The 25,305-nt window shown below is 47.4% G+C and overlaps 1 protein-coding gene across 9 annotated transcripts in view; it reads left to right on the top strand.

The window, feature by feature from the left end:
- Window positions 1-25,305, top strand: part of APBB2 (amyloid beta precursor protein binding family B member 2) — a 184,386-nt gene that overhangs the window by 57,255 nt on the left and 101,826 nt on the right. For 8 of the 9 annotated variants that reach the window (XM_058192357.1, XM_058192356.1, XM_058192353.1 and 5 more), the window contains exon 2: window positions 16,355-16,465. In XM_058192357.1, coding sequence (XP_058048340.1) covers window positions 16,420-16,465 — 46 coding nt within the window. In that variant the 5' untranslated portion in view covers window positions 16,355-16,419. Of the gene's footprint in view, window positions 1-16,354; window positions 16,557-25,305 lie in introns of all 9 variants that reach the window. The other variant, XM_058192358.1, reaches the window with a different exon arrangement.

Below are 25,305 nucleotides of genomic sequence, written 5' to 3'. Positions count from 1 at the left end.
AGGAGCCGTCGCCCCAGCTCAGCTCACCTCCCGCCAGCCAGCTGATTTTCAGGTCTCTGCTGCGCATGCGCCAGGGAAAGGGCGCATACGGGAGATGTGCGTGCGGGTATGAGGGAGCGTGGGGGTCATGTATGCGTGCATGGGTGTGTGTGCGGGGGTCGCACGCACATTGCATTATGGGTTATAAGTGCAGGGAGGTCTACCAAGCCCAAAAAGGGGTACGGTAAGGATGCAACATGGGCCCCCCACGGCCCGGTTTTGTGGGGGGAGCACGGGGTGGTGGTGTCACGTGCACATACGCAGGGGGTGGGGCATGGGGGGGCCCACACGTATTGCATTATGGGGATTATACCCAATATTTTGCATTATACCCAAAATGTTATTAAATTTAATTTTCCTCACTGTTAGGAAGTTTCTCCTTAATTCCAGGTTGAATGGAACTAACCTTTGATTAGTTAGTTTGTTGTTATGGCTAACAAATCCAAAACCTATCCCGTTAGACGTTTTATTCTCAGGCCATCTGCTCAAGTTCATAAACAGGACAAAGAGGTCCAATAAAATCTCTTTATTGCTCATGTATCTGGTTCAGAAGGAACACATTTAAACCCGTGGGCCAGGCTCGGAAGCAAATCGTTTTGCGATGGAGATTAGTAGCCGAAATTTGTTCAGCTCTGGTTCACCTTTCAACAATAGGAAAATATGGTATGAGAGAGAGAATAGAGGTCATAAGAATTTCAGCAGAAACTAACCTGGGGTGAGTCACATATTACATTGAACACTTAATTGATTCCTGACTGAGGCATTTATGCCCAAAATTAACTCTGGCCAACTCAAGCTGCAGCTCATTAACTCTCTGGTCTTCTTGAGGTAGAATTATTAATTCAAGAAGAAGCATGACTAGACATGTGCACACCTAGGAAGCCCTATTACGGATAGTCCTCGACATACGACTGCAATTTAGTCCCACATTTCTGTTGCTAATGTAGACAGTTCAGTCAGTTTTGCCCATTTTACGACCTTCCTTGCCACTGTTGTTCCGTGAATCTGGTTTCCCCATGGGCTTTGCTTTTGTCTGAAAGTCGCAAAAGGTGATACTACAACGGTCATAAATATGAAGCAGTTGCCAAGCCTCTGAATCTTGATCACACGCTGCAAAGGTCATATCTTTGAAGAACGGTCATAAGCAGGTGTGAAACGCTCCCGGTTTGGACCGGATCGGGCAATCCAGTGGTGATGGGGGTGGGTAGTTCGGAGAACCGGTAGCAAAAATCCCTGCCCCCCCCCACATGCCCACCCGGTCCCCACTTGCCTACTTGGCAGCTTGCTGCTTCTTTTGGTCTCGCTCGCTACTCCGCCCTTGCTTCGGCTGCTGCAATCAATTGCATCAGCTAGCAACTGAATCTGCCTGCCTGCAATCCATCTCATCCGGAGCAACTCAATCTGCCTGCCTTCTCCTCCCCATTCCCCCCCCTCGTTTTTCCATTTCTGTGCCTGGATTCCGTTTCTTATACCTTCTCCTCCCCATTCCACCCTCCCCTGTTTTTCCATTTCTGTGCCTGAATTCCACTTCTTACACCTTCTCCTCCCTATCCCCCCACTTTTTCCATTTCTGTGCCTCTGTTGAGCGTGGGCTGCTCAGTTTTGACATAGATGGCCTCTTTCAAACCTAAACGCCATTTGCACCACTCAGGTGACCTGGAGGACACAGATAAACCTCCAAGTGGCCTCAGGTAAAGGTAACGGTTCCCCTCGCACATACGTGCCAGTCTTTGCCGACTCTAGGGGGCAGTGTTCATCTCCGTTTCAAAGCCGAAGAGCCAGCGCTGTCCGAAGACGTCTCCGTGGTCATGTGGCTGGCATGACTCAACGCCAAAGGCGCACAGAACACTGTTACCTTCCCACCAAAGGTGGTCCCTATTTTTTCTACTTGCATTTTTACATGCTTTCGAAACTGCTAGGTTGGCAGAAGCTGGGACAAGTCACGGGAGCTCACCCCGTTACACGGCAGCACTAGGGATTCGAACCGCTGAGCTGCCAACCTTTCAATCGACAAGCTCAACATCCTAGCCCCTGACCCACCGCGTCCCATCAAGTGGCCTCAACGGTACTCTCTAAAAAGGATACAAATGACCAGCTGTCTGCCAGGACATTAAATCCTTCCATTCCCCACCATCCAGTCAGAGCTGAAGAAGCTTTCTGGATGAGAAGCGAAACGTCTTCAAAGAAAACCCAAGAAAGTCCAGTTGAAAAAAAAAAACACCTTTGGGACAACCGTGACCTGGATGACTGAGAATCTCCGTAGACATTTATTGGAGCAGGTCTATCATGTCTCCCTCTGGTCCTTTTCGGTAGACTAGACATCCCCAGTTCCTACAACTGTGTTTTAGCCAGAGGTGCTATTCAGCCGGTTCGCACCAGTTCGCACAAACCGATTTGCGGAAATCGCAGGGGTCCCACCCCGGGGTCTATGCCGTCCTATTTAGGCACATTTTTGGGGCCGGCCGCATGCACAGAAGATGTGTGTGAAGCGAGCGCGCACGGTGGGCAGGGGGGCAAATTGGTAGCAGCAAAATGTGAAACCCACCACTGGTTTTAGCCTCCAGTTTCCTTAACCGTCTTTGTTGCTCTTCTCTGCGTACTGTCTAGTGTCTAAACACCTTCGTTTTCTCTCTTTTGAATTCTCCATTGGGTTTTGACTTTTCAACCATTCTGCAGGACGAGGCCTGTAATCCTCGCCCCAGCTTGTAGCCACCGGTCATCTTGTAGCCACATAGCACTTGTCTGAAGATTATAAAAGCTGGGAATGTCTACAGCCCATCACGAAAGGCTCAATATCTTCTACTATTTCCCGTCCTAAACTCATTAAGGCTTTAAATCTTTGCTAAAGGTGAAAAGGTTAACGTTTTGTTTTCTTTCTTCTAAGTGGACCTTATGGCTGCTGGTGACCCTGTGTTCTCTTGCTGCTGCAGGCCAAATGCTCCACATAGTTGTCATTCCAACGCTCTGTGCAAAAGAGACAATCTCGTTGTGTATTTGCAGACGGAGCGGGGTTTAGTATTGGTGCAAGAGACTAGCAGCAAATATATTGGTGCAAGAGACTAGCAGCAAATTAGGCGTTTAGCGAGCCTTCAGTAGAAAGAGAATAATTGTGGTTGTCCTCGACTTTACCACTATGGTTGAGCCTAAACTTTTTGGACAACAGGTATTTCACATCCCTTCGCAGTGCTTCTTGGTCGTTTTCCTTTGAATTGTATCTTAGTTGCGTGCATTTTTACGGCTGACGTCAAGGAAGGAAATTCTTTTGTTTAACAAGGATGTGGAGAAGAGGAACCGAGATGACGCCTTCAAAATGTAAAATTGATTGTTTCAGGGGTGAAATCTACTTACCTTCCTTACCGGTTCGGAAGTGCATGCGCCACACGCGTGTGTGTGCATCACATGCATGCGCAGACCTTCGGCGCATGCGAAAAATCGTCTGCAGAAGGTAAAAAACATTACTTCCTGGTTAAACCAGGAAGTAGTGACCCCCGGACGGGTGAGCAGAGTTTTGCTCCGCCATCACTACTGGATCGCCGAACTACCGGCCACGATCGCTACCAGATCACGAGATCCAGTCCGATCCAGGAGCATTTCACCCCTGGATTGTTTGGTATAAAGATCATCAAGGCAGATACCAATAGTCCTTGAATGACAACAGGTTGTTTAGTGACCGTTCAAAGTTACAACAGCACTGAAAAAAAAAGACTTAGGGCCGTTTATCACAGTTACGACTGTTGCAGCATCCCCATATTGGCAACTGACTTGTATTTATGACGGTTGCAGTGTCCCAGGGTCACGTGATCCCCTTTTGCAACCGGCTGACAAGCAAAGTCGATGGGGAAGCAGGATTCGTTGAACCACCGTGTTCCTAACTTAACAATTTGCAGGGATTCACTTAACAACTGTGGCAAGAAAGGTGTTGTGGCTCCAGCCCCCTCTGGGCCTGGCCCCCTGCCAGAGAGTGACTCAGAGAGTGAGGGGGAAGGGCCGTCAGGGCTCCCTTCTGCAGGGCCAGCCTCTCTGGCTCAGCTCCAGGAGCCAGAGGCAGGCCAGGTGGAAGAAATAACGAGGCCTCTGTCTCCTGTATCTCCCCCCACCCAGGCAATGCTCCCAGACCCAGCTGAGGACAATCAGTCCTGGTTGGATCCTAGGTTTTGTAGACAGGAGAGGCGGGAACAACAGAAGCAGGGATGGGGCAGGCCTAGGAAGTGCTGAGTCACGGAGCCACACCCCACAGAGTATAAAAGCAGCAGGGGCTGCTATACTACTCCGTGGCGAACAAATCAACTGCTTAGAGAGAACTTGAGCTGAAGTACTGTTTGTTCCTGGTTGACTCGCCGGCATCAAGAAAAGATAACAGAGAAACTTGGCAGACGCTTGCTAATTTGCTGCCAGAGCTGATAGCTGCCGTGGACTGAATTGCCGGCTAATTAAGTCATCGTTCGTGCCTCCCGGACTGAGGTGGGGGGGGGGACAGAACAAAAGGTCATAAAACGGGGCAAAACTCACTTAACAACTGTCTCGCTTAGCAACAGAAATTGACTGGCTCAGTTGGGGTCATAAGTCGAGGACGTCCTGTATTGGGAACACCGTGTCCAGTACTGGTTACCTAGAAAAGCACAGGAACGGAGTTGAAAGGGACCTTGGAGGTCTTCTAGTCGAACCCCCTGCTCAAGCAGGAAACCCTAAACCATTTCAGACAAATGATTGTCCAATCTCTTCTTAAAAGCTTCCAGGGTTGGAGCATTTACCACTTCTGGAGGCAACTTCTGTTCCACTGGTTCATTGGTTCTCACCGTTACGAAGTTTCTCATTAATTCCAAGTTGCTTCTCTCCTTGATGAGTTTCCATCCGTTGTTTCTTGCCTTGCCCTCTGGTGCTTTGCTTCAGCCTCTCAAATATCGGAAGATTGCTATCATGTCGCCCCTAGTCCTTCCTTACGTTAAACTAGCTATACCCAATTCCTGCAGCTGTTCTTCATATGTTTTGGCCTCCACTCCCCCTGGAGGCAAATGCTATTTTATTATAGTCCACTGGATGTCTTTTAAGAAGCCGAAGAAGGCATCTTAGTTCTGCCTAGGTCGGGGTCGGCAACCTTAAACACTCAAAGAGCCACTTGGACCTGTTTCCTACAGGAAAAAGGAGCCACAAAACCTGGGTGGGCGTGGCCAACTTGATGCCACTCACTCGGTCACATGACCATGTAACCACGCCTACCCAGCCACAAAACTATTCTCAATGTCCCTCTCCCCCCTCTGTGTCTCTCTCCCTCTGTATCTCTGTATCTTCCCCCTCTCTATGTATCACTCTATATGCGTCTCTCTGTCTCTCTCACCCACTCTCTGTGTTTCACTTTGTATGTCTCTCTCTCTCTCTCTCTCTCTCTCTCTGTCTGTCTCTGTCTCTCTCTCTCTCTCTGTATGTGTGTGTGTGTGTGTCTCTCTCTCCCCTCCATTTGGGTGACCGTCGTCCTCCCCCCCCCTCATCTCATAACTCCCTGGCCGGCTGTGGCTGAGCCGAGAGCGTTCGCACGCACAGGGAGATTCCAGCCTGAAGTGGCAGGAAGCGAAGGCTGCCTTACGTGCAAATGTGGCACGAAGGCAGGTACAGGGCAGCTTCGCTCCTGCACTGTCCGGTGACTCTCTTCCCCCTCCTCCTCTCAGGACGCCCGGGACAGCTGTGGCTGAGCCGGGAGCGTGTGCACGCTCGGGGAGACCCTCCTAAAGCAAGTGCCAAAGCTTGGGACGTGGGACAGGCAGCGGCTCACTTACGGAGGGTCTCTCCATGTGTGCGCACGCTCCCGGCTCAGCCGCAGCCACCCACGGGGTTACGAGAGGAGCGGGGGAGGATAGTGCAGGAGCGAAGCTGCCCTGTACCTGCCTTCACGCCACATTTACGCTTAAGGCAACCTTCGCTTCCTGCCGCTTCAGGCTGGAGTCAAAAAAAGAAATAAGAGGGGCGGTGAACAGGCAAATAAAATACAAACAGAAACATACACCATAATTAAAACAACCCTTAAAAAACTGATTCAAAATTAGCCAAAAAATTTAAAATAACCTTACACCCCATAAAATTACAGAATTTAAAACCCACAATTAAAAATTTAAAATTTAGAATTTAAAATCAAGCCAGTCCAGCCAAACGGAATAAATAAGTTTTAAGTTCGCGGCGAAAGGTCCCAAGGTCAGGTAGTTATCGAAGCCCGGGGGGAAGCTCGTTCCACAGGGTAGGAGCCCCCACAGAGAAGGCCCTCCCCCTGGGGGGCGCCAGTCGACATTGTTTGGCTGACAGCACCCTGAGGAGTCCCTCTCTGTGGGAACGCACCGGACACTGGGAGATAGAGGCCGGCAGTAGACGGTCCCATAAGTAGCCCGGTCCTAAGCCATGGAGCGCTTTAAAGATGGTAACATGACCATGTAGCCACGCCTACCCAGCCACAAAACTATTCTCAATGTTCCTCTCCCCACTCTGTGTCTCTCTCCCTCTGTATCTCTGTATCTCTTCCTCTTCCCCCTCTCTATGTATCACTCTATATGCGTCTCTCTATGTCTCTCTCACCCACTCTCTGTGTTTCACTTTGTATGTCTCTGTCTCTCTCTCTCTCTGTCTCTCTCTCTCTCTCTGTATGTGTGTGTGTGTGTGTGTGTCTCTCTGTCTCCCCTCCATTCGGGTGACCGTCCTTCCCTCCCCCCCCCCTCGTCTCATAACTCCCTGGCCGGCTGTGGCTGAGCCGAGAGCGTTCGCACGCACAGGGAGATTCCAGCCTGAAGTGGTAGGAAGTGAAGGCTGCCTTATGTGCAAATGTGGCACGAAGGCAGGTACAGGGCAGTTTCGCTCCTGCACTGTCCGGTGACTCTCTTCCCTCTCCTCCTCTCAGGATGCCCGAGACAGCTGTGGCTGAGCCGGGAGCGTGTGCACGCACGGGGAGACCCTCCTCAAGCAAGTGCCAAAGCTTGGGACGTGGGACAGGCAGCGGCTCACTTACGGAGGGTCTCTCCATGTGTGCGCACGCTCCCGGCTCAGCCGCAGCCACCCAGGGGGTTACGAGAGGAGCGGGGGAGGATAGTGCAGGAGCGAAGCTGCCCTGTACCTGCCTTCACGCCACATTTACGCTTAAGGCAACCTTCGCTTCCTGCCGCTTCAGGCTGGAGTCAAAAAAAGAAATAAGAGGGGCGGGGTGAACCAGAGATGGGACAGGGAGACCCAGCAGAGGGCCCAAAGAGCCGCTTGCGGCTCTGGAGCCACGGATTGCCGACTCCTGGTCTAAGTGTAACTTCCAAATAGTTGGTGGGCTATAACAGGCAGTTTTGAAGCTTGCGTGATAACCACCAGAACTAAGAACCATTTAGAACCTGGTTCCCCGTGGAAATAATGTGCTTTCTCAAAATTGATAGAAGAGAATATGTGGAGCTCAGGGTTGAACTCAGGTGATCCTTGGTGCTTTCTGAGGTTGGCTGTTTCCTTGCAGATGTTTAATTACCAAGCTAGGTAACATGGGTTACCTAGCTTGGGTAACCCAAGGTTATCCAATTGGGTAATCCAAGGGATGTGGTGGCTCAGTAGCTAAGATGCTGAGCTTGTCGATTGAAAGGTCGGCAATTCAGCGGTTCGAATCCTAGTGCTGCTGCGTAACGGGTGAGCTCCTCCATTTGGGTGACCGTCCTTCCTCCCCTCGTCTCATAACTCCCTGGCCGGCTGTGGCTGAGCCGAGAGCGTCAGACGCACAGGAGATTCCAGCCTGAAGTGGTAGGAAGTGAAGGCTGCCTTATGTGCAAATGTGGCACGAAGGCAGGTACAGGGCAGTTTCGCCCTGCACTGTCCGGTGACTCTCTTCCCTCTCCTCCTCTCAGGATGCCCGAGACAGCTGTGGCTGAGCCGGGAGCGTGTGCACGCTCGGGGAGACCCTCCTAAAGCAAGTGCCAAAGCTTGGGACGTGGGACAGGCAGCGGCTCACTTACGGAGGGTCTCTCCATGTGTGCGCACGCTCCCGGCTCAGCCGCAGCCACCCACGGGGTTACGAGAGGAGCGGGGGAGGATAGTGCAGGAGCGAAGCTGCCCTGTACCTGCCTTCACGCCACATTTACGCTTAAGGCAACCTTCGCTTCCTGCCACTTCGGGCTGGAGTCCGAAAAAGAAATAAGAGGGGCGGGGCAAACCAGTGATGGGACAGGGAGACCCAGCAGAGGGCCCAAAGAGCCACTTGCGGCTCTGGAGCCACGGGTTGCCGACTCCTGGTCTAAGTATAACTTCCAAATAGTTGGTGGGCCATGACAGGCAGTTTTGGAGCTTGCGTGATAACCACCAGAACTAAGAACCATTGAGAACCCGGTTCCCCGTGGAAATAATGTGCTTTCTCAAAATTGATAGAAGAGACTATGTGGAGCTCAGGGTTGAACTCAGGTGATCCTTGGTGCTTTCTGAGGTTGGCTGTTTCCTTGCAGATGTTTAATTACCAAGCTAGGTAACATGGGTTACCTAGCTTGGGTAACCCAAGGTTATCCGATTGGGTAATCCAAGGGATGTGGTGGCTCAGTAGCTAAGATGCTGAGCTTGTCGATTGAAAGGTCGGCAATTCAGCGGTTCGAATCCCTAGTGCCGCCGTGTAACGGGGTGAGCTCCCGTTACTTGTCCCAGCTTCTGCCAACCTAGCAGTTCGAAAGCATGTAAAAAAAAAGTAGAAAAATAGGGACCACCTTTGGTGGGAAGGGAACAGCGTTCCGTGCGCCTTTGGCGTTGAGTCATGCCGGCCACATGACCACGGAGACATCTTCGGACAGCGCTGGCTCTTCGGCTTTGAAACGGTGATGAGCACTGCCCCCTAGAGTCAGGAAAGACTAGCACATATGTACCAGGGGAACCTTTACCTTTAGATAACATCATTCTAGCTAGTAGGCATGGCTTACTCACTGTTTATATTCAACAATTTAGTTGTTTTGTTGCAGGCGTTTCATTACCCAACCAGGTAACATCATCAGTGCTAGTGAGAGTGTGGTTTGCTCCCTCTTTATATACAGTAGCTCTCAACTTGCTTGTTTTCTTGCAGGTGTTTCCTTACTCCAACTAGGTAACATCACTGCTTAGAAAGGACTGATCATTTCAAAACCGTATCATCGCCTTTCACCGCAATAACGTTTGACTTCAACCGTTGACTCAGTCACTTCAATAGCGTTTGGAAATAATTTTCGTTTGAGTTCTGGAACTCTGTGGAAACTTAGATGATGCCAGCCAGGAAATGATTTCAACTGTCAGTTTTCAAGTGCTATCGGCCTTCCACAAAGTGGGATTCACTTACCTTCCCTACCGGTTCGCAAATGTGAACGTACGCGCCACCTTCCACACATGCTCGGCCTTCTGCGCATGATCTTTGCTCGCACGTGAAGCTTCCGTGCATGCACATAGCCTCCAAAACATGGCTAAATAGGACGTCATTACATCTGGGTGGGTGGGCGGGGCCTACTGCAATTGGTGATACTGGACCGAACCAGCTGAATCCCACCACTGGCCTTTTATCTTGTCTGAATAGGTTGATATTTTGTGCTACTTAAGAAGGGTCGGTGATGTAATTGCGTTGGGCCGCTGATACGTCTTCCCGCTGCTATGAATTGGCTTTCCATTAGTGTAACAGGCTGGCTAGCATTATTTCGCATAGTCAAAAGTTTAATGCGGCTTTTAAAAACCGGATTCCCTTGGCTTGCTTAAGCAGGGTGAAATATATATTTGTCTTCTGTTCGCTCGTGTTTCTCTTATTTGTATTTTTTCTTTCCTTCTCTTGACTTTTTGTCAACATCAAAGCAAATGAATAAATAAATGGTTAGCAATAGCAACGGCGTACGTAATACATTAATTCTCAGAAGTTCGAATGCGGTTCTAATGTAGGGTCTTGCCCACAGTCTTTAAAAAAATAGCTTTTTCTTGGCTTATCCAGTTCAAGAATGGTTCTCGGTGTCATCTAAACCTGGATTTGTGGTTAGCTAGATAGGTTTTTGAATCCCCCCAGAAAAATGTGCTGGAGTGCCAGAAGGGCTACAGAGAATAGGTGTTCCTGAGTAAACGTTTTCTGTGGTTGTTGTACAGATTAACAGAGTTGGAAGGGACCTTGGAGGTCTTCTAGTCCAGGGGTCTCCAACCTTGGTCCCTTTAAGACTTGTGGACTTCAACTCCCAGAGTCCCTCAGCCAACTCTGGGAGTTGAAGTCCACAAGTCTTAAAGGGATCAAGGTTGGAGACCCTTGTTCTAATCCAGCGGTTCTCAACCTGTGGGTCGCGACCCCATTGGAGGTTGAATGATGATTTGCCAGGGGTCACCTAAGACCATCGGAAATATGGGAAGTATACTTGCAAGTCGAAGAATCACACTCCAATGGTTGACTCCATAAGCCAGCTGCAGGCTTTTCAAATCGCTAGTCGAATTCGGCTTCAGGCGCGATGAATTAAAAAAGAGATAAATCTTTGCTCTGATGTCTCCCTCTCAAGCCAGCTGTAATCACTCCCAATCGCTAGCCTAATCTGGCTTCACGCGTGATAAACTTAATAGGGGAGGAGTCTCCGCTTTAATGCCTCCGTCCTCAAGGCAATCGCAAGCAGTTCAGATCGCTAGCCAATACGGCTTCAGGCACGATAAATTCAAAATGAAAATAATTTTACGGTTGGGGTCGCCACATCGTGGGGAATTGTATTAAAGGGGTCGCAGCACTATAAAGATTGAGAACCACTGTTCTAGTCCAACCCCCTGCTCAGGTAGTAGACCCCATACCATCAAAGATATTGGCATCCAGCCTCTTCTTAAAAACCTCCAATGATGAAGCACCCACAACTTCTGAAGGCAACTTCTGTTCCATTGACTAATTGTTCTTATTGTCAGGAACTTTTTCCTTAGTTCCAAATTGGATGTCTCTTTGAAAACCTTCCATCCATGGCTTCTTATCCTACCCTCGCGTGCTTTGGAGATTGTCCCCGTCTTCTTTGTGACAGCCCCTCAAATATTGGAAGTTGGCCATCATGGGACCCCCCCAGTCCTTCTGTTCATTAGACTAAACCCGTGATGGTGAACCTATGGCACTCATGCCAGAGGTGTCATGCAGAGCCCTCTCTGTGGGCATGCGCACCGTTGCCAGCTGGTCTTTTGGTTTCTGGCGCACCCATGGGTGTCCGTCAGCTGCTCTTTGTGGTTGCTGGAGCACCAGAAAATGGTGTGAAAATGGCTCAGAAAGCCAAAAAACAGGCCGTTATTCGGGCTGTTTTCTGGGTTGCTTTTCAGGCTGTTTTCTTGGCCGTTTCTGTCCCAAAGGGACCCGAAAAATAGTCTGAAAACACCAAAAAAACAGCCTGAAACTGGCTTAAAAAATGACCAAAAGCGGTCAAAAAACAGGCATGCGTGCACCGGCCAGCTGATCTTTGGGTTTCCGGTGCTCCAGCATGCATGAAGCCCAGCTGGCCGGTGCACACATGTGCACCAGCCAGCTAGTCTTTGGGTTTCCGGTGCTCCGGCGCATGGGTGCACAACACATCGACATCCATGTGCACGCGTTCCAGATTGGGCACTCGGTGACAAAAAGACACACTCAGTTCCTACAAGTGTTCATCATATTTCTTCCATAACATCCATTTCTTCTACAAAATGTGGCTTCGATCCCAAATGAAGCTTTTAGCATGGTTGGTCACACAATCCAGATGTTGAGACTGGATTTGGCGTTGTTATCCATCTATCGAGTCCTTTCCGAGTATAAGACAAATAAAAAACAGAGAAGTTGGCTGGCCAGCCAGTCAAACATGTAACACACCACCCATGAATGTGTTGTGGTCCGCCAGCAGCCTGAGGAGCTGGCAACGGAGTCAGAAAGCCATGAGGCTGAGGAAGAGCATGAGCCAGTCCTGGAAGCTGGGGAAGGCTCACATGAGGGCTCGGCGTCGGAGGCAGAGGTGGGGCCAGGGCCATCGGGGACTGATGTGCAGACTCCAGAGCCTCCAGAGGCTGACAATAGTGAAGCAGAGGAACAGGAGGAGCCTGTTCCTAGTGCATGCATGAGAAGAGCTGCCAGAAGGCAAGAGCAGCTCAAGCAGAGAGGACAACTCGGGAGTAAGGCCAAGAGATGATTGGCCCCTCCCATAAGGCTTAAAAGACCAGCAACCGTGTTTGGGCTCTTTGTCAGAAAACAACATTGATAGCTTCGTCTTGTTGCATTTGTTTTGTATCGGTGTCTTCTGAACTTTTGCCAAAAAATCCATTTGCCTAATTGGACCAAGGTTGGTGATAGGACTGAGGAATTTGTGTTGGGAGGAATTTGCTTTAATTTAGTTGGATTACGCTGAGAATGAAGTAATTCTCAGCTGTTCGAATAAAGTTTATCTGTTTTTACACTGACTGAGTTTCCTACTACCTACTTGGGCCTGGGTCACAACAGAATGTGTCTCTTCACAGAGTTTAACACATCATCAAACATGTCCATGGTCTGCTTTTAAAAGTCCTTCCGTTGTTTTTGTAACCATCCTGTTGAAGGCAGCTGATGCAACCTTGCATTTTCTTAGCAACGTTCCTGCCTTCCTCCGAAAGGCATTTATTTCCCTTTTGGGATTTTAACTATAGCAAAATAATCAATCTTACTGAATAGACTTCAATCTAATAGTTTGGTATCAGGATTGATTTGTATCGTTTTAATGCTCCTAGTAATTAACAATTTATGCGTTACCCTTTTTTTTTTCTAAAGGTATAATGGAATATCCTTATTGTTATCCACTTAGAAAATTGGGTTGGGAGGCCGTATTCAGATCTGACTATGTAATAAAAGGTAATATTTTGTAAGGAATGAGTTTGGTGAAGCAGGAACCAGCAGCGCTAGAGAGGATCACAATGATTAGGAAAGGTCCATCTAAGGTGGGGTGTCAAACTCAAGGCCCAGGGGTCGGATCCAGCCTGCGGGGTACTTAGATCTGGCCCGTGGGGCCACTCTGGAAACAGCAAAGGAGCAGCCTGCGGTGCCCCTGCCAACGAAAACAGAGCTTGGGAGGGCCGCGCATGCCCCAGCTCTGTTTTCAGCCGCGACGGCCTCCTGCAGCCCTCTGCCAGCAAAAATGGAGCTCTGTTTTCACTTGCAGAGGGCTGCAGGAGGGCGTCTTGGCCAAAAACGGAGCTCAGGAGCCCATTTTCGCTGGCAGAGCGCTCGGGCCACCACAGGTGCCCTGACATGAGTGATGTCAAGCTGCCCACGCCCATCCCAGCCCCCGAGGTCAGACACAACTCTGATGTGGCGCTCAATGAAATCAAGTTTGACACCCCTGATCTAAGGCCTTCGAAATGGTGGGAGAGTAGCTAAATATCTGTTGACTCGGAAGCATGGGAGGAAAAGGCCTGGAATTAGAACTTTGAAATAAGAAACTTGTAGATGGGCTTGGTGCACCTCGTTAGGTAGAACTTCTGCTACGGTGGGTCCGTTCTTGTCTGCAGTCAAGAAATGAGTGTCATAGGGTCGTATCTGGAAAGCCAACATTTTCAGGTCTGCTTATGGAAAGCGTTACTCAAACGTTGTACAGCTGTGGCTTCCTTCCTTCCTTCCTTCCTTCCTTCCTTCCTTCCTTCCTTCCTTCCTTCCTTCCTTCCTTCCTTCCTTCCTTCCTTCCTTCCTTCCTTCCTTTTTCCCTCTCCCTCCTTTCCTTCCTTCCATCTATCCATCCATTCATTTTCTCCTCATCCCCATCTATCTTTCTATTTCTATCATATCATCTCTATCTATATCATCTCTTTTATCTATATGATCTATCAATCTATTATCTCTATATGATCTATCTATCTATCTATCTAATCTATCTATCATCTAACTAAAGGAGAATGTGTGTGTGTGTGTGTGTGTGTGTGTGTGTGTGTATTTGTTTTCTGAGGTTTTCGCGGGTGTTTGTATGTAGGTCTTTGGTTATTCGGGTTTTCTCCCACGTAAAATTGGAAGTGTCTTGGCTACGTTTCGACGAAGTCTCATTCGTCATCTTCAGGCTTCAGCTTCGTGCTTCTGGGAGCAATGTGTGATTGCAGCTGTTTCTTCCTTTTTAACTGCTAGTGAGGGTTTGAACTGATTGGGTGGGAGCTTGGCTGTGCTCTGATTGGATGGGGGTGTGTCCTGTTTGGGTGGGGGCTTGGTTGTGCTCAGATTAATCTGAGTTGCAGGGGGATTTGAGCTGGTGAGTTGCATTGCTGTTGTTTGGCTTCGTGTTTGTGGTCGTGCTACATCTTCATAGTGGATGTCTGTCTGCTGTATGTATGGATTGGAGGGGTTTGAAATGGCTAATGTTGCAGCTGTGGTCTGGCTTCTGGTCCTTGGTCGTGCTTCCTGATCAGTGTGGGTTTGGGTCTGCTTTCTGGGTGGATGTGTGGTGGTGACATCCTGTGTGGACCTCGTGAGTGTGGGTCTGGTGGGTCTCGTGTTAGGGACTCGTTTGTCAATAAGGGCGGGTTTCCAAATGTCTGGTAGGCGGGAGGTATCATCTCGTTTGTTCATGCTGTGTGGGCGTTTTTTCTATCTCGATGGCTTCTCTGATTATTCTGTTGTTAAAGTGTTCAGTTTTGGCGATAGTAGGGCCTGGAGCACTGAGCTCCTGGTATTCCCTCTTTCAAAAGAGAGAGGTGTTTGTAAGGATGTGACCAATTATACCAAGTGCTGTGGAAACTTGTCCACGCCTTTTGGGAGAGGTGAGGAAATGATCAACACCAACAGTGTGAAAACAAGTCCCAGGCAGAGATTCTGCCTGCTGTTTACTCCGCCTTCTGCTCTTGTTAACTATGCAGAACAACCCCGCTGGGAGAAGAGATTTCCAAGAAAAGAAAAATAGCATAAACCTGCAACCTAAAAAGGAAAAAAAAAAGCGCTGTTTTTGGATAACAGGCCAAATATTTCTTGAAACGAAAATTTCCATATGGGCTTTTCTTGCAGGAATAGTTTAAGCTGTGTTTTGTTGTTGTTTTTTATTTTATTTTATTCTATTTATTTTATTTTTTAGGTTTTGTTTTATTATTTTATTGTTTTTCATTTCATTATTATATTATTTTATTTTTGTTTTATATTTTATCTTATTATTTTATTTGAAGAGTGAGCAGTGGATTTTATTTTTTTAAGTGTAGCCAAGGAACCATTAATTCTTTCTAATAGGTAGCTTCTTATTTTTCAAACTGTTCTCAAGGTGGCTTCTTGGTAGCCGCACCTGCTTTGTAGTCGCTGAATCAGTGAGTTGAGCAGCATAGGAAACCAATAAGTAAATAAAAATAAAAATAAACAAATAAAACAAGAAAGCATCCCCTAATCTAAAGGCCTTTATTAGGACATTATTTATTAGGACATTTATTAGTTATTAGGACAACCATGTGGTTGTGTGGATTGAGAATTTTTTTATCGTAATCTAAAATATCTAGTATGCCTTGCCACCATTTTTATTTGAAAATGGGTATCATAGTGTTGAAAGATCTTTTTATTATTACCAAGGCCTTCTCTGTGGGGGCACCAACCCTCTGGAACAAGTTACCACCAGGTATCCGTCAACTCCCTGATCTTCGGATCTTTCAACGCGAGCTGAAAACATTTTTGTTTCACCGTGCAGGACTGGCCTAGTGGGGTTTTAATAATGGGTTTTATTGGTTTTAAGTTCCTCAACCAACTCTAAATTTTCCTTTTAAACTAGTTTTAAAAATTGTACTAATTGTTTTTACTTTGGCTGTAAACCGCCCTGAGTCCTTTGGGAGAAGGGCGGTATAGAAATTGAAACAATAAATAAATAATAAAGTGGCACGTGAAGTGTTAATACCACTTTATCCTGCCTCGGTAAGGCCACGCTTGGACTATTGCATTCAGTTTTGGTCGCCACGATGTAAAAAAAATGCTGATTCCTAGGCAAAGCCTTGAGCGATAAATCACCAAATTTGAGCCTCCGCATGTGGATCTGGTTCTTTGCATGTGGCACTAACAAGCCCGTTGCCATGGTGTGTAGCTTGAGCTGTGCCAGGCTACCTGTGCCACCCTTTCCCCATCCAAGAGACGGAAGTCCCTCCCTGGAGAGATGCGCCCTGTCTCGAGGTTGCCCAAATCCAGGTGAGGCAGTACATCGGATGCCATGTTGGCTGGGAAGTGATTTATAGTTATCAGCCGAGAACAAGTCGAAGTAGTAAATTTGCTCATGGCTGATAGTCCGACGGTTCATCTCTGCTGCCGGCAGGAGGGTGAATAATTTATAAAGCCGTTATCCAACAGCCAGGGAGAAAGGACATTAGCATTTTAATGAAAACAATATAGGCATTGTGTTAAATCTTTGCATTCTCCTCCTCCTTCCTTCTCTTCCTGCAGGGAAGCTGTTCTGTCAAGTGTTTTGAAAACAGCTGACGCTTCCGGATAATGTGCTGACGAGCATTATGGGCAGGCGGTACCCAGGAGCCCACTATCGTCAAAGCAATTCATGTACGTATGCAAAAACTTCCCCGGTTAACCGAGTTAGCAAAGCCCGACAAACCACGATACGACCGCAGTTGAGCCCAACGTTTCTGTTAAGGTAAGCGAGACAGTTGCTTAAGTGAGTTTAACGGCTTGCGGTAAAGTGAATCACTGAAGTTGTTCAGATAGTAACACGGTTGTTAAGTGAATTAGGCTTCGGCGTTGACGTTGCATCTCAGAAGGTCGCAAAATGGGATCCATTGACCCCGGGACCCTGCAACCGTTGTAACTACCCTGTTTCCCCGAAAATAAGACCCAACCGGAAAATTAGCCCTAGCATGAATTTTCAGGATGCTCGTAATATAAGCCCTACCCCCAAAATAAGCCCCAGTTAAGATTGTCAGCCAGATGGATGCATTTAAGTACCTTATTTTCTCCAAAATAAGACCCAACCGGAAAATTAGCCCTAGCATGAATTTTCAGGATGCTCGTAATATAAGCCCTACCCCCAAAATAAGCTCCAGTTAAGACTGTCAGCCAGATGGATGCATTTAGTACCGTATTTCCCCCAAAATAAGACCCAATCGGAAAATTAGCCCTAGCATGAATTTTCAGGATGCTCGTAATATAAGCCCTACCCCCAAAATAAGCCCCAGTTAAGATTGTCAGCCAGATGGATGCATTTAGTACCGTATTTTCCCCAAAATAAGACCCAATCGGAAAATTAGCCCTAGCATGAATTTTCAGGATGCTCGTAATATAAGCCCTACCCCCAAAATAAGCCCCAGTTAAGACTGTCAGCCAGATGGATGCATTTAATACCGTATTTTCCCCAAAATAAGACCCAATCGGAAAATTAGCCCTAGCATGAATTTTCAGGATGCTCGTAATATAAGCCCTACCCCCAAAATAAGCCCCAGTTAAGATTGTCAGCCAGATGGATGCATTTAGTACCGTATTTTCCCCAAAATAAGACCCAATCGGAAAATTAGCCCTAGCATGAATTTTCAGGATGCTCGTAATATAAGCCCTACCCCCAAAATAAGCCCCAGTTAAGACTGTCAGCCAGATGGATGCATTTAATACCGTATTTTCCCCAAAATAAGACCCAATCGGAAAATTAGCCCTAGCATGAATTTTCAGGATGCTCGTAATATAAGCCCTACCCCCAAAATAAGCCCCAGTTAAGATTGTCAGCCAGATGGATGCATTTAGTACCGTATTTCCCTCAAAATAAGACCCAACCGGAAAATTAGCTCTAGCATGATTTTTCAGGATGCTTGTAATATAAGCTCAACCCCCAAAATAAGCTCCAATTAGATCATCAGCCAGACGGATGCAATTAATACCATATTTCCCCCAAAATAAGACCTAACCAGAAAATAAGCCCTAATGCATCTTATGGAGCAAAAAATAATATAAGACCCGGTCTTATTTTTGGGGAAACACAGTATGAACTAGTTGCTAAGCGTCTGAATTTTGAGCACATGCTGCAATGGTCACAGGTGTAAAAAATGGTCATAAGTCACTTTTTTTCAGTGCTTGTTATAACTTTGAACCGTCACTAAGTGAACTGTTGGAAGTCAAGGGCTACCTGCAGTAGCTTAGCTGGGTTGGCTCGTGGCCTTTTGAGATGGCGTTGCCGTGGCTGTTGGCATGGTGATCTATTGGGAAATCTTTTATCACTGCATGTGTGAAATTGTGTAGGTATTGTGGTCCACCAGCAGCCTGCGGAGCTGGCAGCGGAGTTGGACAGTGAGGAGGCTGGGGAGGACAGTGGGACAGTCCTGGAGTCAGGGGAAAGCCCGGATGAGGGCTCTGTGTCAGAGGCAGAGATGGGACCAGGGCCATCTGGGAATGATGCGAGGACTCCGGAGCCTCCAGAGTCGGACAGTAGAGAGGCAGAGGAACAGGAGGTGCCTGTTCCTAGTGCATGCATGATAAGAGCTGCCAGAAGGCAAAAGCAGCTAAAGCAAAAAGGACGACTCAGGAGTAAGGCCACAAGATGATTGGCCCCTCACATAAGGCTTAAAAGAGCAGCAACGAGCCGTTGGGTTCTTTGTAGAAAAGCAACGTTGATTCCATTGCTTCTCGTCAGCGTCTCTTGAACTTTGTGGGGGTTTTGCCAAGAAAAGCCTTTGGCAGGTTGCCAAAGACAACAAAGATTGGTGATAAGGCCAAAGGACTGTTTATGGAGAATTTGTTCTGGACTAAGCTGAGAATGAATTAATTCTCAGCTGTTCTAATAAAATAAGATTGTTCAGGACTGAATTGTGTTTGGCAATCACTACTTGGGCCTCGGTCACAACAGTATGTGCAGTTTTGAAGTCCAGGCAAGATTGTTTTCAGAAATTTTTCCTGCTGGAGAACGAAAGGGAAGCTGTTGTCACTAAACAAATTGTTGTAAATCGAGGATGACTTGTACGTAACTCTCAGCAACTTACAAGGAAAAACGACAATAGTATTTTTTAAAAAACAAAAAACAAATGTAAGAAACATTTGATTTATGCTTAAATCTGAAGCACTTGAACAGTTCTGTGACCTTTCTTTCCCACAGCAAATCCATTTTATTGTCCTGAAAGGGGATTCCAAGTTTTGTATACGTTATTTACAAGGGACACTCTTAGTTAGGGCCGCGGTGTGGCTCAGGCTGTAAAACAGCCTGTTATTAAACACAGCTGCTTGCAATTACTGCAGGCTCGAATCCCACCAGGCCCAAGGTTGACTCAGCCTTCCATCCTTTATAAGGTAGGTAAAATGAGGACCCAGATTGTTGGGGGCAATAAGTTGAGTTTGTATATAAATATACAAATAGGATGAGACTATTGCCTTACACAATGTAAGCCGCCCTGAGTCTTCGGAGAAGGGCGGGATATAAATGTAAATAAAAAAAAAAAGTTTTACATTTGGATTCTTTGTACGTCTGCTTTTAATCCCTGATCAAAAATTTGGGAGGTTGTACATTGCTCAGCTTGGACGCGGTGGCTCGGGGGCTAAAACAGCTGAGTTTGTCGATCGAAAGGTCGGCAGTTCGGCGGTTCGAATTCCTAGTGCTGCCGTGTAACGGGGTGAGCTCCCGTTACTAGTCCCAGCTTCTGCCAACCTAGCAGTTTCGAAAGCACGTAAAAATGCAAGTAGAATAAATAGGAGCCGCCTTTGGTGGGAAGGGAACAGCGTTCCGTGCGCCTTTGGCGTTGAGTCATGCCGGCCACATGACCACGGAGACGTCTTCGGACAGCGCTGGCTCTTCGGCTTTGAAACGGTGAGGAGCACTGCCCCCTAGAGTCGGGAACGACTAGCACATATGTGCGAGGGGAACCTTTACCTTTACATTGCTCAGAGCCGTTTGATGGGAGTGGCCTGTAAACCCTGGGGAAAAAAAAGGGTTCCCACAAAAAGGGGGACTAGAATTCACCATCTCCTGGTTTCCAGCCCGGTGCCTTAACCCCTATGCCCATGATGGTGAACCTATGGCACACGTGCCAGAGGTGGCACGCAGAGCCTTCTCGGTGGGCACGCCAGTTGTCGCCCCAGCCCAGTTCAATCGTGCATGCACGAGCGCCTCCCGCCAGCCAGATGAGCGGGGGGGGGTGAGGTGCATGTGGGAGATATGCACACGCAGGGGGCTGGGTGAAGGTCCATTTAAGCTCACCCCGACTGCTTCGGTGACTCCATCGAGCCTCCTCGTTCTCTGCCGTCCCCTTCTTCTTTTGCCCTCCATCTTCCACAAGATTAGGCTCTTCTCCAAGGAGTCCTTCCTTCTCATAAGGCCTTCTCACAGGGAGGGCCTCCTTAGGGTGCCGTCGGCCAACCAATGTCGGCTGGCGGCCCCCAGGGGAAGAGCGTTCTCTGTGGGGGCTCCGGCCTTGTGGAACAGTCTGCCGGTGGGACTCCGTCTTCTCCCTGATCTTCGGACCTTTAAGCGCGAGCTCAAGACCTTCTTTTTTCACCAAGAGGGGCTGGCCTGATTGATTTTAATACTGTGGGTTTTTAGTGGGCTTTTAAATAGGGGTTTTATTCTATTTTGTAATTTTCTTACTTAATACTTTTAACATACAGCGATCGAATTAGATTTTTAAACTGGATATTGTATTTTAAAATTTTTTGGATTATTGTTGTTTTATTTGCTGTACACCGCCCTGAGTCTTCGGAGAAGGGCGGTATAAAAATTTGAAAAATAAATAAATACATAAATAAATAACCATCACTGCCCTATGCCAAACAGGCGCTCGTATATGTTGTCAAAAACCGCATCCCATTGCTGAGTTCGCCTTCAGTTGGCCGTCTTCCAAATTCCTTTTCACGAGGATTTTTGCCAAGCCAAGTGGCTTTTCCTTCGTGTCTTATCGCTTTCATTTTCGTCCCCTAAGTACACGAAGAAACTGGTAGGATATGTGCACTGTTTTCTATATTTTCCATTTAAGGGAAACGAAAACTAAAATCTCGTATGCCCCCCCCTCCGCAAAACAAGCAAGCTGTTTACGACAGTACCTCTCTCTCTAGAGGCGCAAGAAATGCATGGTTGTTGTTTTTTTATATATTTCTCTCCATCTGTTTTTTTTTTTAATAGAACAGCAGCAAATTAGAAATGGAATTGGTTTCCAAAGTTGTACGGTTTGTGTTGTACCTTGATGAAGGCATCTTTTCTTTTATGTACACTGAGAGCATATACACCAAGACAAATTCCTTGTGTGTCCAATCACACTTGGCCAATAAAGAATTCTATTCTATTCTATTCTATTCTATTCTATTCTATTCTATTCTATTCTATTCTATTCTATTCTATTCTATTCTATTCTATTCTATTCTATTCTATTCTTCTCTATTGATGAAGGTATCTTTTCTTTTATGTACACTGAGAGCCTATGCACCAAGACAAATTCCTTGTGTGTCCAATCACATTTGGCCAATAAAGAATTCTATTCTATTCTATTCTATTCTATTCTATTCTATTCTATTCTATTCTATTCTATTCTATTCTATTCTATTCTATTCTATTCTATTCTTCTCTATTGATGAAGGTATCTTTTCTTTTATGTACACTGAGAGCCTATGCACCAAGACAAATTCCTTGTGTGTCCAATCACACTTGGCCAATAAAGAATTCTATTCTATTCTATTCTATTCTATTCTGTTCTATTCTATTCTATTCTATTCTATTCTATTCTATTCTATTTTCAATTGTCCAATTTGCATCCAATCCAAAGCCCTCGGGAATTTGGGGTCTAAGTTTCTGCAGTTCCCGACAAAATTGGGGTTTTGCAAGGTGTCCTTGGGTGCATCTTCTAGGTGCACTGAATTTGGATTCTTGGTTTACTGAGGTGGCACGGAGAACCAAAATCAAGGCATGATTAGAGAAAGCACCATAGATGTTGCACATCAGCTGTAATTAATAATTTATAATCCTTGCATCACGGGATGAGTGGCCTATAAATCTAATCTAATCTAATCCATAATATAGTATCATCATCATCCTCTTTTAACGACCCCATAATCCCTTGCGGGGTGGAGTCTGGCCAATGAATGGAGCTAGCAGAGTGTTTTAATGGCCGGATGCTCTTCCAGTCGCCAGTGCGGAGTTTTGTGCCGCTGATATATTCTCATTGTGCCCAAAGAGAGAAATATCTGCCTCTGTCTAGGATCGAACTCACAGCCTTCTGACCATGAGGCGGGAGCTCCACCTCTAGCCTACCGCACCGCTCAAATCATCTAATAAGTAATGACGCAGAATTTCCTATCTATGTAATTAATGCATTCGTGTCTGATATAAACTTCCTTGAAATTTTAAAAGCTCCACCTCGGCCGAAGAGGTTGTAGAAAAAATGCTTTTAAAAGTAAAAAAAAAAAAAAAGTTGGCCATGCCCACCCAGTCACATTACATCCCCCCCACCAAGCCACGCCCACAGAACCAGTAGTAACAAATTTTACATTTCACCACTGGATCAGCATTGTAGTTCTCCTCCACGGACCAGCCTGGAAGAGGGGAGACGGGATGGATGCCTCCTGCAGCACCCTGCTGGCCAAAACGAGGTGTGCACGGCCCCCTGTGCCTTGTTTTGCCTGGCGAAGTGCTGCAGGAGGCCGTCCAGGCTGAAAACGGGGTGCAGGGAGGGACTGTGTGCTGCCCCTCCATGCCCTGTTTTGGCTGCCAGAGGCACCGCGGGCCGGTCCTTTGATGGTTCCAGCCGCCTCCGTGGGCCTGATTTAAGCTTTGAGTTTGACACCCCCCCCGGGCTACGACAACATTAGATGTTTCATTTTTGTATTAAAGAGATCAAATCCCAACTCCGGGAGGTCGGCAATTTCACCGCGATTTTGATTTGTGGCGTTGAAGAACTAAATGAAAAGAAGAAAGCTTTTTCAGAATGTGGATGAGAGATTTGAATAAAAGATGTGTAATCTCTGCCTCCAGTGGTCGGCTCGCGCCGTAAATATCGAGTCCTTTCAGACAAAAATCTTGCCCTTGCATTGCAAACCCAAAATTAAAGTCCCAGCTCCGTTGGTTCCCCTCCCCCCCATAAAAAGGCAAAGTTTTAGAGGCTTAACTCATTTGCAGTAAATAAAAGGGTGCCAACATGCAGCGGCTATAAAATATCCATTTTGGCTGAGCTTCACACACCGCAACTTTTCTCCTGCCCTTTTGTGATAATTCCCTTAGTCATTTTATAGCCTTAAAAGAAGCAGGGGGGGGGAGCGGGGGAGGAAAAAAAATCCCAGGGTTGCAGATTTAGAGAATCCAGATTTACATCCTTCCAAAAAGGAGAACGGTGTAAATATTCTGACATAGTGAGAACCTTTAATGATTAGAATTTGGCATTCCTTCAGAGGTGTTTAAAAAAAAAAAAAAGAACTAATAGATTTTCTACTCGCTGCAGCCAGCCTTTATGCGGGTTATAATTTAATCCAACTTCAGTAAGAGTGAGTTAGTTGAAGTTTACTAGGGTTGCGGGTCAGTGTTAAAGTAAGAGCAAAAAACTTCCCTCGTTTTGGTTCTTTCTTTTTCTTTTGTGGGTAGTTCTTCATTGACAACGGTTTGTTTAGTGTCATGGTGCTGAAAAAAAGCCACTTATGGCCGTTTTTCACACTTAGCGCCGGTGGAGTATCCCCGTGTTTACACGATAAAATGTCGCCACTTTATTCCCTTAACTACCGTGTGACTTAATTGTTCTGACTCAGCTCCCCAAACACGACAAACCCTCCAAGGTGAACTTAAAAGATTCCTTTATTAGGAGTGCCAGAAGCCTCAGCAAAAAGTTTATCTCGTAGGCCAGCGATGGCGAACTTAGGGCACCCGTGCCACAGGTGGCACGCATAGCCATATTAGCAGGCACACGAGCTCAGCTCCGGCGCGCATGTGTGCACCTGCCAGCTGATTTTCAGGCCTTCTGGGCCCACCAGAAGTAGGGAAATAAGCTATTTCCTGCCTCCAGAGGGCCTGGATGGTGGTGGGGAAGGCCTGTTTTTCTAATTTACCTGGCTCCAGAGCCTCTCTATGAGTCTAGAGAGGGCAAAAATGGCCTTCCTCACCCCTCCAGGCCCTCCAGAGGCCAGAAACGGCCCGTTTACCAATTTCTGGTTGGACAGGAAGTGATGTTTTTTACTGTCCCCAGCCTCCAGAGCCTCCCTAGGAGTCTCTGGAGGCTGGGGACAGCAAAAAACTCACTTCCTGTCCAACCAGATGTTGGTAAACGGGCCGTTTCTGGCCTCCGGAGGGCCTCCAGAGGTGTGGAAAAGACAGTTTTCGCCCTCCCAAGACTCATAGAGCCTGATGAGAGGGAAAAACGGACCTACCGTGCCATTGCATGCCAGGAGTGGAGAGGGGCATTGTGCGTGCAGGGGCAGGGCGCATAGAATTATGGTTGTGGGCACGCACGCAACACCCACCCGCCCGCCCTCCTGGCATGCAATGGCAAAAAGATTAGCCATCATTGTCGTAGGCTAACAAGTCCGGCGGGCTGGAAGATGAATATTTGTCTGCCAGACCTATTCATCTCCACCCCCTGCATTTTATTCCCAGAGCTAGGGTGGGACTTTGCTAGCAGCGGTGGTTCTTCCATCCCAAGGACTGGCCCACAGATTTCCACTGTTCTCCTCTCCTCTGCCTTCTACGCAGCCACGCATCAGGCACTGGGCCCAGCTGTTCCTCCTCTTCCTCATCAGCCACCTCCAGACCTGGGGGCTGTTGACTCTCCATCTGAGGGCTGAGAGATGGCTCAGGCTCCGCCTCTGTCTTTCTGCCAGCTCCATTCCCTCTTCCCGCTCGGAGCTCCCAGGTTGCCCTGATGCTGACCTCGACTCCTATCTCGCCTCCTTCTCCTTTGATTTGGCTGCTGGAGCGGCCGGCGGCTGACAGGCCACAACACTGAAACGGCAGTGATTCACTGAAGGACTGTGGCGAGAACGGTCATAAAATGAGGCAAAAGTCACCTAAAGATTTGACTTGCTTGGAAATTTTGGGCTCAATTGGGGTCATTAAATCGAGGACTACCTGTATTTTTAAACCTTGGGGACCAGCGCAAGAAGGAGGTTGTGGAATTTTGGTCCTTGGAAGGAAGCAAGAAGACATTTGCACAGTTCTCCTTTTCAGAGGTCACATTTTTTTTAGTGCCGTTGTAACTTCAAATGGTCACTAAATAAATCGTCGTTAAGTTGAGGACTACCTGTATGCCTGTTCAGGTGCATTGGGGGCCAGTTTGAAGCTTGATCTGTGCAAGTCATCTCTCCTTGCAGAATTCTTAGGGACCAACGTTGATTCCTGTTGGATCTCTGGCATTGTTTATCTCAGGGGTGTCAAACTCAAGAATACCCAGAAGTGGTATTCAGTTGGTTCAGACCGGTTCACTCGAACCGGTAGCGGAAATCACGGC

Source organism: Ahaetulla prasina, chromosome 8, assembly GCF_028640845.1.
Source record: "Ahaetulla prasina isolate Xishuangbanna chromosome 8, ASM2864084v1, whole genome shotgun sequence".
Classification (NCBI taxonomy): domain Eukaryota; kingdom Metazoa; phylum Chordata; class Lepidosauria; order Squamata; family Colubridae; genus Ahaetulla; species Ahaetulla prasina.
This window is presented reverse-complemented; position numbering and strand designations above follow the sequence as displayed.